The sequence below is a fragment of the Colius striatus genome, chromosome 2 (genome assembly GCF_028858725.1).
Source record: "Colius striatus isolate bColStr4 chromosome 2, bColStr4.1.hap1, whole genome shotgun sequence".
NCBI lineage: Eukaryota > Metazoa > Chordata > Aves > Coliiformes > Coliidae > Colius > Colius striatus.
The window spans coordinates 8781174-8794070 of NC_084760.1; the positions used below are offsets into that span (position 1 = coordinate 8781174).

At 45.9% G+C, this 12897-nt stretch overlaps 1 protein-coding gene across 1 annotated transcript in view; it reads left to right on the top strand.

Moving 5' to 3' along the window:
• GABRR2 (gamma-aminobutyric acid type A receptor subunit rho2) overlaps positions 1 to 12897 on the top strand; it is a 36070-nt gene that overhangs the window by 10391 nt on the left and 12782 nt on the right. The window contains exons 3-4 of the mRNA XM_061989515.1: positions 6923 to 6990; positions 10079 to 10302. Of these exons, the coding sequence (XP_061845499.1) occupies positions 6923 to 6990; positions 10079 to 10302 (292 nt within the window). The remainder of the gene's footprint in view (positions 1 to 6922; positions 6991 to 10078; positions 10303 to 12897) is intronic.

Below are 12897 nucleotides of genomic sequence, written 5' to 3' on the forward strand. Positions count from 1 at the left end.
CAGGAGGTTGGGGCATCCCTTTTTGTCTATTGTATCTAGTGACAGGACAAGGGGTAATGAGATGAAGCTGGAACACAGAAAGTTCCATTCCAACTTAAGGAAAAGCTATGTCAGTGTGAGGTGAGGGAGCCCTGGCACAGGCTGCCCAGAGGGGTTGTGGAGGCTCCTTCCTTGGAGGTCTTCAAGACCCACCTGGACATGTTCCCGTGTGACCTGATCTAGGTGACCTTGCTTCTGCGGAGGTTGGACTGGATGATCTCTAAAGGTCCCTTCCAACCCCTACCATTCTATGATTCTGTGATGGGTAGCTGTTAACCTTCAACACTTTTGGCAGAGCAGTCTACAAGTTCACCATTGAATTTTAAGCTAAAAGGGGATGGGGTCTGTAGCTGTTTTACCGTGGCTGTGCTGGCTCTTGCTGTTCTGCAGAGGACAGTCAGCAAGCTGCCAGCCCAACACAGCTATGACCCCTGGACAGAGCAGACTGGAGTTATGCAAGGTGAAACAGAAGAAAAACATTAAAGTAAAGGGTTTTTCAAGAAAAAGTCTCATTGTGAAGAGCGAGCGAGCAAGCAAACGTTGTGTAAGTTGTGTTATTAACAGCCCAATAAGCATGGTTATCTTGCTGCTCTCAGCCCATTAGGGACAAACTATTGGGTACAGTGGTAATGACAAAGATTTTTGCTTTGCTGATGTTGAAAGTAGCCTCCATAAGCTAAAATAGACTGTGTTTGTTATGACCCTTAGGGAGTTATCTCCATGTCAGTGACCTTGTTCTAGCCAGCAGATGTTCAGGTATTATTTACAAATATTAATATTTAAAGATTATGTAAATGTTTGGTTTGCTGCCTTCCTTAAACAGCCATTTTAAGCATTTCATCTATGACATCTCCTATTTTACAGGGAGCCTGTGAATAAGCAGCTTTAGTTGATACTTAAAATAGCTGTATCTTCTTTGCTGAGGAACAGCCTGATGCTGTACTTTTATGACATTTCTTCATAGCCTAATAGCCTAACGTCAGCTGGCCCTCCCTGCCCTTTCTTGGCAGGTTTTTTTTTTGTCAGGGTGGATGAATGGTGAGGTGAATGAAGCATAAGTAGTTCACTTAGAGTTAGTATCAAGAGCTGGAATAGGACTCACTTCTCTCTCGGCAGCCAGCCGTCAGTGAGGTGCAGAGGAGAGAAGCTGTCTGTAGTCCCGTGGCAGTTTATGAGCATATCCTGATGGCTGGAAGCTGTCTGCACTGAAGAGATCCCAAACATATGTATGTTCATTTAAACAACAACAACAAAGCAGACACCTGCACACTTACATGCAGATACACAACTTGCATACATCTACCAAGCTAGGAAAGGATTTGGAGTACATCTCATGTCAGGAAGGGCTAAGGGGTCTGAGACTGTTGAGCCTGGAGAAAAGAAGGCTCAAGGGAGACCTTATTACTCTCTACAACTACCTGAAAGGAAGCTGTAGCGAGGCAGGGGTGGGTCTGTTCTCCCTAGGAGCAAGCAATAGAACAAGAGGAAACAGCCTCATGTTGCAGCAGGGGAGGTTCAGGCTGGATGTGAGGAAGAATTCCTTTGCTGCAAGGGTTGTCAGCCATTGGAAGGGGCTGCCCAGGGAGGTGCTGGAGTCACCATCCCTGAAGGGGTTTCAGAGCTGGGTGGATGTTGAACTTATGGAAATGGTCTAGTGGTTGATAGGGCTGGGACAAAGGCTGCACTCCATGAGCTTAAAGGTCTCTTCCAGCCCAAACGATTCTGTGATTCTATGACATGGGATCTCTTATGGACATTAACAATCTGGGTGTGCAAAAAATACCTGACAGCAAAGAAATCTCAAACCTTGTCTTCTCTGTAGGTATTTTTATCTCAGGGCTTCAGAGAGGCTGTCTCAGAGAGAAACAACGAGCCTTTGAAATCACTGCCAAAGAGAAAAATTAAAGAGATGCCACAAAGCTTTAGTCTCAGAGCTGGAGTGGAAAACTGACTCCAGGCGTTTGCACACTAGCACACCATTCCCTGTCTTCCAGAGCTTGCTGCACCATTGAAAAATTAAAGCCATGTTTGTGTCCAGTACCTGTTTCTGACTGGGAACTGACTGCTCCTTTGTAGCTTTCGTGCTGCTCCTCAGTGGCTGGTTTTAGGTGCCGAGACACGAGAGGCTTTAATGTTGGGCAACTTCTGAAGTAATTCCTGGATGGCACTTGGAAACCAGGTGTCCCCTTCCAGCTGGGGCAGTTTAGTACTCCAAGTGGAGTTTTTGCAAGGTGAAACAAGCCACAAAGTCTTCTCGGTGTCAGGATCCACACAAAATGGAGTCTTGTTGGGTGAGGCCTTTTTTTACCTTATGTTTAAATGGAACCTTTTCTCTTCCATTCATCCCATCACCCTTTGTCCTGTTGCTAGATACAATAGACAAAAAGTGCTGCCCCAACCTCCTGACACCCACCATTTAGATACTTGTAAATATTCATGAGATCCCCCCTCAGTCTCCTCCAGACTAAACAGCCCCAGTTCCCGCAGCCTTTCCTCATCAGGAAGATGCTCCAGTGCCCTGATCATCTTGGTGGCCCTGTGCTGGCCTCTCTCCAGCAGTTCCCTGTCCCTCTTGAGCTGAGAAGCCCAGAATTGGGCACAGGATTCGAGATGAGGCCTCAGCAGGGCAGAGGAGAGGGGGAGCAGAACCTCCCTTGACCTGCTGGAGACGTCCTCTCTGTTAGCATCGTGCCTGCCACAACAGAGCTGTTTGGGATGCAACATTTCTGCAATGTCACAGCTGTGTGTGGCAATGGATAACAGTCATTCCAAAGGCTTTCTAGAGCAAGAGCCAGCAGCAGGGCTGATGGCAGCCTTGTGCCTGCTTGGACACAGGCTCTGTTGGACAGTGGAGCCATTCTGAAATGTCTTACTCTGAGCATTGAGCCTTGCTCTAGCAGAGACCCAGGTTAAATATCAAAAACAGGGCTACACTGAAGAGCTTTTGGGTGTTTAAAGGCATTAAAGAAATAGATAAGGATTTGAATCATTTCCCAAGCTCTCCTTCATCACTGTACTTTACTGAGTAGAGAAAGGCTACCTGGCTACTGACAAGGCACTGCTTATCAGCAAGCTTGTGCTGTCTCCTTGTGGATTATACTCCACATCAAAATCTGTGTTGTCATCACAGATAACAGTGCTTTTTGCTACAGTCTACCTTATTTTTAAAAATAACACCAAAACCAAACCACATTTTACTGAGGAATAACATATAGGGATTCTTTCTCTTGGTGCTGTTTCGAGCTTTTATTTACTCGATGTCCTAAATAATCATACAGGGTAGAAAGAAGTGGCTGCAATCAAGGTATAAACTCACAGAGTGATTTCAGGTCAAAAAAGACTGCATTAAAATATGTAAGACAGGTAAGGTTTGTAGAGAGATGCAGAATTACTTTACATCTGGAATCTTGTGTCCAGTTCTGGGCCCCTCAGCTCAAGGACAGGGAGCTGCTGGAGAGAGTTCAGTGCAGGGCAACAAAAGTAATGGAGTGGAGCATCTCCCTTCTGATGAAAGGCTGAGAGAGCTGGGGCTCTTCAGCTTGAAGAAGAGGAGACTGAGGGGTGACCTCATTCATGTTTACAAATCCATCAAGGGTAGGTGTCAGGAGGATGGAGCCAGGCTGTTCTCAGTGATGGCCAATGATAGGACAAGGGGCAATGGGTACAAGCTGGAACAGAAGAGATTCCAAAGGAATACAAGGAAAGACTTCTTCCCTGTTGAGGTGAGGGAGCACTGGAAGGGGCTGCCCAGATGGGTTGTGGAGTCTCCTTCTCTGGAGACATTCAAACCCACCTGGATGAGTTCCTGTGTGACCTACTCTAGGTGGTCCTGCTCTGACAGGGGGGTTGGACTGGATGATCTTTCAAGGTCCCTTCGACCCTTAATATTCTGTGATTCTGTGACTTATTAGGTCAACTGAAAGAACCAGAGGTAACAAACCATCTCCTTACAAACAGCACCCTACAAGCTGATTCACCTATTAGACCTTACCATACTCCTCAACTGAAGAGGATAAAGGGGTGCTGAATACTGCAAAGCCATTAACACATTTCCACTTAATGAAGCCACCAGTTCCTATGGCCAAACAGGAAAAGGATGTGTTTGTGGGATGACAGAAGGGCCATCGTCTGCAGGGTGTGAATCCATGTGTGATTCCATGTCAGGAATCACACATCTACCAGGGATGTAAGTGATGTCTCTTCCCAGGGCAAGGAGCCAGCCAAAAGAAATGATGCGTGGCAAAGGTGACAAGGAAAAACTAGATGTGATTTTGCCATGGATTTGCCTCTCTCTGATCAATTACAGTGGTCTGAGAAGGAATCTACTGGCTGATTAATGGTGACCAGATCTGTGGCCAGAACAGCAGGGACCAAGCATGTTTCCTGGCCTGACAGGCAGGGTCTGGCCTGTGAGGAGCAGAGCCAGTGCCACCAAAGGCAGAGGGCTCTCTGCCCAGCTGTACTCCTCTGCAGCTCTGGACCTGACAGCTCACTCAGCCACCTGACAAGTCTTTCCCTGGGCTGATTCAAGCCACTGATTTGGAAGAAAACAGCCCAATTGCTGCTACTGTTGTTGGCTGGGTTAATTCTCTGTGGGTCACTGAGCTGAGCAGTCTTACAGAAGTTCCCATGGCAAGTTCAATCTACTCCTCTATGCAACTGCTCCCTTTGCTGAAAGCCATTCCCTATGTAATTTGGGGAGGAGACTGAGGATTGTTTTCTCCTGCTGAACAACACTTGTGTTAAGTTCTGTATGCATGAGAAAAACACCTTCAGCGCTTCTCAGTCCTGCTGCTGGATGTAGCTGTGGCAGTATGTTTGTGTTTCATCAGTGAGAGCAGCCTGGGGCTTTGTGAGTTTTTCCTGTTTTGGGGAATATCTGGGAAGAGGGGAACTGGACACCAATGGGCTGAGAATTTCCTTGGCCTCCAGTGACTCCTTATAGTGTATGAAAGGTAAACAGGGAAGACAGCAAGATAGACCTGTGTCATTGGAGTGAAAGAATCAAGTCTCTGTGCTCCTGAGAAATATGCCAATGCTGGTTCACTGGAATTCCTCCCCAAGTCAACCTTCCTGGCAAACACCCTTCAGCTTGGATGGATGCCACCAAGACACAAATAGGAATGAACAAATGTTTGCTGGCATTCTTTTATAAGCATGAAGTGCATGGCTGTGCTTCTGAATGTGACATGTAGCTGTCTGTAAGCATCTAGGAGTCATGTAAAAGTGCTGGGTTAGCCATGTGTCAGCTTCATGGCTAAGGGCAAGTCTCTGAAATGGGAACTGGTGGTGCTGAGGAGCCTGGTTCTGCTCCACAGGGCTTGCTTCAGGGTTCCTGTTCCCAGCAGAGCTGCTGATGGATGGGCTGGAGCTGTGTGTGTGGAAAGGGGACATTGTCGCCGTCAGCATGCTCTGCTGTAATTCAGGGAGGCTGGCTTATCAAAGCCCTAGCAAAAGGGTCAGTCACAGTAATCAGCTTGTCTCATGGGCTTTGCAATACCTTTTCCTGACCAAAGCTGAGTTGGTGTCTCATTCTCCTCCAGCAGAGCAAACATAAGGCTGTGTTGAAAAGCTCTGGGGATGCAATGGGAGACTGTATGCTGCTGCAGGCACAGGAGCAGGAGGATGGCAGCTTGCAAAAGTGTGCTGCTTTCTCAGAACAGCCTTTCTGCTGTCTTGTTAGGCTTATGGTGTACTCAGAGCTCAGAGGTAGTCTTGAGGAAGACACTACTAAATACATGTGTGCAGCAGGCCCTGCTGTTCATGGCTCTGTGCAGATATGGGTCTGGATCTACAAAGGGATTGTGGTGCCTCCTAAATACCATCCAGCTGCTAAGCAGGTGCAAAATCTAGGCACTAAAAATCTTTGCAACTGTAGTCCTCAGTAAATTCTTTCCTGCTGGGTAAGTCCCAGGCATGTCAGCAGAGCTGGTACTTGTGTCACTGAGAGTGCCCAGGCTGGAGATGTGCTCTTAGATACTCAAGTTGGCATGAGCCCTGTGTGACCCACACTGAGAGCTCAGCATAAGAGTGGATCCATCAGGACTGCTCCTCAGCAGTTGCTGCTGACCTGTCTCTGTGGACACTTCCCTCCTCAGTGCACTGGAACAGGGAAAAGGCTATGTGAGGACACACCACGAGGAACTTGAGTAAGCTGAGGAGGTCCTGGCCATTAATGAGCAGGAGGCTATGGTGAAATTTTGACACAGGGTTTCTAGTAATAGAGGAGAATACATTCACTATGGGATAGTTCTACTTCCTTACTCTTTGTGAATTCTCTGGCTGCTAATTTTAAGACTCCTGTGGATAACTATTAACACCATCAATGAATCATCTGAATGAAAACAGTGATGGGCTCTTAAGAGTTTAATATACACTATATCTTCATAACAAGAAATGAGAAACCCACAAGGAAGAGTTCATTTCTTGCAGTTTCTTCTCAGTCCCCTGTTCTTGGGGCCAAAATTGTTCAAAAAGGTGTAAAATTTATGATTGGATGGCTCAGCTTTTAAAACCATATGCAAACGTTTCATCCAAGCTTTGGGCAGTGTCAACGTTGCAGCACATGCCAAGGGGAAGATAATTCACAGAACCACAGAATCTCAAGGGCTGGAAGAGACCTTGAAAGCTCATCCAGTCCAACCCCCCTGCCAGAGCAGGACCACCTAGAGTAGGTCACACAGTAACTTGTCCAAGTGGGTTTTGAAGGAGCCTTACATGCTCATTCACTGGCTCTTCCCCATGTCCCTCTCAGGAAGAATCATGGACACAAAAGTATAACATAAGCTCAGAAATGTTTTGCATGCTATCTTCTAGTGCTAATTAAATGCAGATGATATAAAAGAACAAGTTATTTACATATCTAAACCTCATTCTCCTACAGGCCCTGCAATTCCTGTTGGGGTGGATGTGCAAGTTGAAAGCTTGGACAGTATTTCTGAGGTTGACATGGTATGTAATCCTCTTCTAAGCCTCCATTATTCCTAGTCATAGGAAGTCCTCCCCCTTGAATCCTATGGATTTCAAATTGTTGGTCAGATGAAAGTAATGGCAGCATTTGGCAAACTCAAAGCAGCTGATAATCAGAACTAAAGACAAACCAGGTGAGCAAAGGCTCTGTCTGTTCAGCTAATGATTACAAATATGAAGGAAAAAGGGACCTTAAATGGGAGAATAACCAGTCCTGTGAAGGCTCTATAACAACCAGACATATGAACAGCTGTACACAAAGATTTGAAGATACACAGTGAAGTTTGCATAAACCATACCTCACAGAATCACAGAATGGCAGAGGTTGGAGAAGACCTTTAGAGATCATCTAGTCCAACCCCCTGCTGAAGCAGGTCCACCTAGATCACAAGATACACAGGATACACAGGAATGTATCCAAGTGGGTTTGAAAGCCTCCAGAGAAGGAGCCTCCACACCCTCCCTGGGCAGCCTGTGCCAGGGCTCCCTCACCTCAACACTGAAACAGTTTTTCCTTATGTTTCAGGAACTTTCTTTGAGCTCTCAATTCACCTCACTGTCCACTCATCCAAGCCACACTGCCTGAGCTTTCTGATGAGGATGTTATGGGAGACAGTGTCAAAAGCCTTGCTGAAGTCAAGGTAGATGACATCCACTGCTCTCCCCTCATCTAGACAGCCAGTTATCATAGAATCACAGAATGGCAGGGGTTGGAAGGGACCTTTAGAGATCATCTAGTCCAACCCCCCTGCAGAAGCAGGGTCACCTAGATCAGGTCACACAGGAACATGTCCAGGTGGGTCTTGAAGACCTCCAAGGAAGGAGCCTCCACACCCTCCCTGGGCAGCCTGTGCCAGGGCTCCCTCACTGAAACACTGACATAGTTTTTCCTTATATTTAAGTGGAACTTTTTGTGTTCCAGCTTCATCCCATTACCCCTTGTCCTGTTACTATCTACTACAGAAAAAAGGGATGTCCCAACCTCCTGACACCCACCCTTTAGATATATATAAATGTTAATAAGATCTCCCCACAGTCTCCTCCAGACTAAACAGCCCCAGTTCCTGCAGCCTTTCCTCATATGAAAGATGTTCTATACCTTTGAACAGTTATGCACTCACAGAAGGCATCAGGTTGGTCAAACAGGATTTCCCCTTGGTGAAGCCATGTTGACTCCCCCTGACAACCATCTTATCCTTCAAATGTTCAGTGATAACATTCAGGATGAGTTGTTCCATCACCATTCCAGGGATGGAGGTGAGACTGACCGGCCTGTAGTTTCCTGGGTCAACCTTCCTGCCCTTTTTGATGACTGGAGTGACATTGGCTTTTCTCCAGTCCTAAGGGATCTTCCTACTCATGAATGCTGAAATACAACCCTTCTCTCAGCTTGTAACTAGTGTGTGTGCTGGTCAGGAAGGAACAAGTTGTTAGTGATCACCAACCACCTCGTTTGATTCATGCCACAAGAAAACAGCTGCAAGCTGGATTTTGCACTGAGAAGCTGTTGTCAGCTGCCACTTGGGCTTCATGATTGCAGCACTTGTTTCCCTGTGTGTTGACCATTGAGAAGGGAGCTGAAGGTGAGAGAGGAGAGGGCTGCTGCCCAGTGGGGCAGGGAAAGGGGTAGCCTGGAAAGTGGTGTGGCCCTTCCTATGTGGTCCCTGCAGACAGTCTGTTCCCCTCCTCTATGGTGGCTGTAAGCTGTGCTGAGGATGCCTGGCTGATGCCACATCTGTCCCTCACCCCCTGTGCTCTTATGCTGGAGCTGCCCACAAGTATTGTGCAGCTACAATCTCAGTCTTCCTGGCCCTCCATCTCATGTCATGGGCAGGGGCTGCCCAGCACCATGAGGGGCTGATGACCCTAACAGCCAGGCTCTTTTTTTCCCCCCTTTTTTGATTTCTATGGTAACTGGCACTTACTCCTAAGAAATATTTTGTCTCTTCCTTATTTTCCTTTTGCCCAGCTCTGGCCAAGCTGGTGACCTTAATGTCCAGTCCCCAAGGCTGCCTTCTCCAGCCAGGTTACAACCTAAGCCTTGCCAGTAACAGCAAGTGGCTAGAAGTGGGTTTTTGGGACTGTAGCTGTAAGGAGAAGGTGGCCAGCAGTAAACAGGATCTGGCAGCTGCCCTGGGGGGAGCAGGCACTAGTCTGCCAAGGAGAAGAGCTGCAGGTCCTCATGTAGAGCAGCAAATTGAGGGCTGGGCTAGAGATTTCAACAAATTCATGGAAAACCTATTGGCAGTGCAAGACCATTGCCAGGCAGCCCTTTGGAACAGAGAGTCAGGTTAAACTTGTTGCCAGGAAAGCCAAATGAGGTGGTGGTTTTGGAAAGCAGTTGCTGCGTGGTTATGAGGAGATCCCAGCCTATGCTGCTGTGGGCCTGGGCTTGGCTGCTGTGTCTCTCATACCACTCACTTAACTGGAAATATAAAGACAACAAGTGCATGTGATCTCTCAGCATGAGAGAGTAGATTCAGCTCTGAAAGCAGCAGCTGCCAGGTTGGGATCAACAAATGTTTTCCTTTGTGCAACTGTGAAGCATCTGCCCTTCTGTGAGCATAAAAGGGAGCTTTATTTATACACTTGTGTGGTAGGAAAACCAGTTCCCTGTTTGCAACAATTTAGTTCTTTTGGAGGTAAGTTGCTCAGTGTTTATCCTGACCATTAAGCTGATTTGAGAGTTTTCCCTCTTGAGCATACCATTAATACCTTAGTCCTTCAAGATCATTTTACCTGGACTGAAGAGTTGTTTCTGCAGAGTGGTGCTTCTCTTGGGGCATATTTATATCCCTTTTGGGGCTGAAGGTTGCTAAGTACTGTAACACATTGATTGGTTCGTTGAGTTCTGTTTTGGCTGAAGTGATTTCACTTCAAAAACAGAACTCAACGAACCAATCAATGTCAGGAAAATCTAGTCACAAAGAGCATTGTTCCAGGAAAGAAACAGGAGTTGAGAGGGGAGAGATTTAGTCTATGTGGTAAGAGTGAATTGTCTGTCTGAAGTTTCCTAGAAGTAGAGAGCAAAACTGACAGCAGACTCTTGCTTGTTCTTGTTTTGGTGAAGGATTTCACTATGACTCTGTACTTGAGGCACTACTGGAAGGATGAGCGCCTCTCATTTCCCAGCACCACCAACAAGAGCATGACCTTCGATGGCAGGCTGGTGAAGAAGATCTGGGTCCCTGATGTCTTCTTTGTGCATTCCAAAAGGTCCTTCATTCACGATACCACCACAGACAACATCATGCTGCGAGTGTTCCCTGACGGTCATGTCCTCTACAGCATGAGGTAACGGTGCAGCCCCAGTGCTCCTGAGCCTCTGCTGGGGCTTGGCTGTCACTTTTGCTCCTGGTATGGCTTTGATGATCACCCAGGCTGCTACTATCAACCCTACTATTCCCACAGCAGAGCTGTATTTCCAGCAGGCCCAGGACAAAATGCTTTGCGCTGCAGGCGGTAACAGGATAATCTCCTCCTGGGGGAAGCATTCCCCTAACTCTTTGCAGTCAGAGGAGGGCTTAGTCAAGTGGGAATGTTCATCCCGGGGTCAGTGTGTGATTAAACTGGAAGCTGCTGCTGTACCAGATGGTGACCTCTATAATTATCCTATTTTGCTTCCTGTTTGTCTAGAAAATCTTTTCTTTCTTTTTTTCTGTTGGCGTTTGCATGTTGATGTGAAGGTTTACATTTCTCCAAGCTGAAGTGGCAGTATTAAAGATGCCCTATAGTCCCTGGTTTTCTGGCAGATTTGTTGGCTGGAAGAATTGTGAGGCACGTGTGTCATGACCTGAAGGGTACACAGCTGTGGGTGTACACAGCTCGTGACTGTGGGCTTGCAGGATTCTGTAATACACAAGGACATGGAAGCTTAATCCTCTAAACTTCTCTACCTTATTACAGATTACCAAAACCACTACAGAAATCACCACAAGCATGTAAACTACCATAAAATCATCACTAGAAGCATACCTATGATTACTAAAGGGAATATATATACACATATATCATAGAATCATAGAATGGTAGGGATTGGAAGGGACCTTTAGAGATCATCTAGTCCAACTGTCACTGATCAATAATATAGTATCAGTCAATCATATAGAAGCAGCCAATAATAGCAATAACTAACTAGGTATGTCCTGTTACAGATTACCACAAACTTGTCATTAGTGGAGGAACTCATCAAAAATATAACAGCAGATAGACTTATGGTAGATTGCTGTATGGATGTATAGTACTGGTATCGAGTGGTACCATCATCCAGTGAACCAAATCACCCCACAAACAGGAGGACAAACCAAAACAACCTCAAAAGTGGGCCCAGAGAGGGATCAATGAGACAAGAGACAGTCTCACTTTAGAGATGCTCTGTGTCACAGAGTCTGGAGTCAGCCAGGCATCCCCAGTGGGAGTCCAAGAGCTGGTACAAAGTCCATGCATTCAGTTCAGCCTGCTTAGGAATGGAAAAACATGTGCAGCATGGGAAGTTCTCAGAGAGAAGGCTCCATCTAGGATAAAAAGTATGTCCTTCATATATCACAAAGACATGAGAGGACATTACAACCTTGAGCAGCAAATAAGTGCTGTCAGTTTCTGGTTTTTACCTGTGACAGCCAATACATGGTGATTTTTTTTCTGTTCTTTCAGATCAGTTTTTCTTTTTCAGACCATTTTCCACATTTTTGGACAATAAATTGCTTTCATAGTCCTTTGTTTTTGCACTGACTGATGGTATCTCAGAAGGTCTCCAGTTTCTAGGTACCTCATCTGTACTCAGAGGCCAGCTGCACTTCTCAAGGATGTGTCTGGTACTCAGGCTGACAGGCCTTTCTCTGACAGTATTTTTCAGCAGACATTTTCTTTTGCTCAGTAATTTCCCCCCTTCTAACCAAGCCACCTTTATGGCTGCTCACATCAGCACCCCAGCAGATTTCCTTTTCTTCGGAAGAGTGCAAAAAGAGATGCAGGGAGAAAGACAATGCCAGAGGAGGAAAACTCAAGAGCCTGGACAAAAGGACATTTCCCAAGGACAGAAAATGTGCTTTCAGTGTACAGTGACCTTTAGATGTTTTGTAGCCAGATATCTTTCTGGAACTTACTCACTTCAACTGTAGTAAGATAACTCTTTCTGTAAAGGGTTTCTATAAAGTTAGCTTCAGGAGGCTATTTCTCTTTGATGAATAAGCATAGTGGGTGATATTCTTCCAAGTAGGACAATATCCCACTGAAGCAGGGGGCTCTGGAGTTCAGTGTTTCATAGTCCAAATACAGTTCTACTGAATTTATTAAAAAACCCCTAGACTAATTATTAAGACCACAAAGAAACGTGTGTCTGTGTGAAAGAAAGAGAGTATAAACCATATTGTCACTTTATTTTGGCTGGTCTTAACGTTGAAAATCCCATCCTGACCTAACATTTAGGAACATTTTCCATGTTTAGGGGAATTGGATGGAGTGTCTGGTTTCTAACAAATTAACTAAATGCCTAAAGGTGTTCTGTATTTTATCAGAACTAGACAGAGGAGGAAGGTGCCATGTAGCAGGAGAGATGAGAAGGAGAATGGAAACTGAAGGAATGAGTATTTTTAACAGCAAACATTAGCTCTGTTGAGATCTGCTCATTTGCCCACATGCAGAGTATTTACTTCCAGAATTTTCCATGGGCTGTGGAGGAGGTGATGCAACTTTCTAATGTTATCTGCAGTTACAGTATACCTTCTGAAGCGTGTGCCCAAAAAGCTCCTTCAAGTTTTGCTCATAGGGCAAGATTTTAGTATCATAGAATCACAGAATCATTACAGTTGGAAAAGACCTTTAAGATCATCATGTCCAGCCACTCACCTCACACTGCCAGGCCCATCACTAAACTAACCTGTGTCCCTC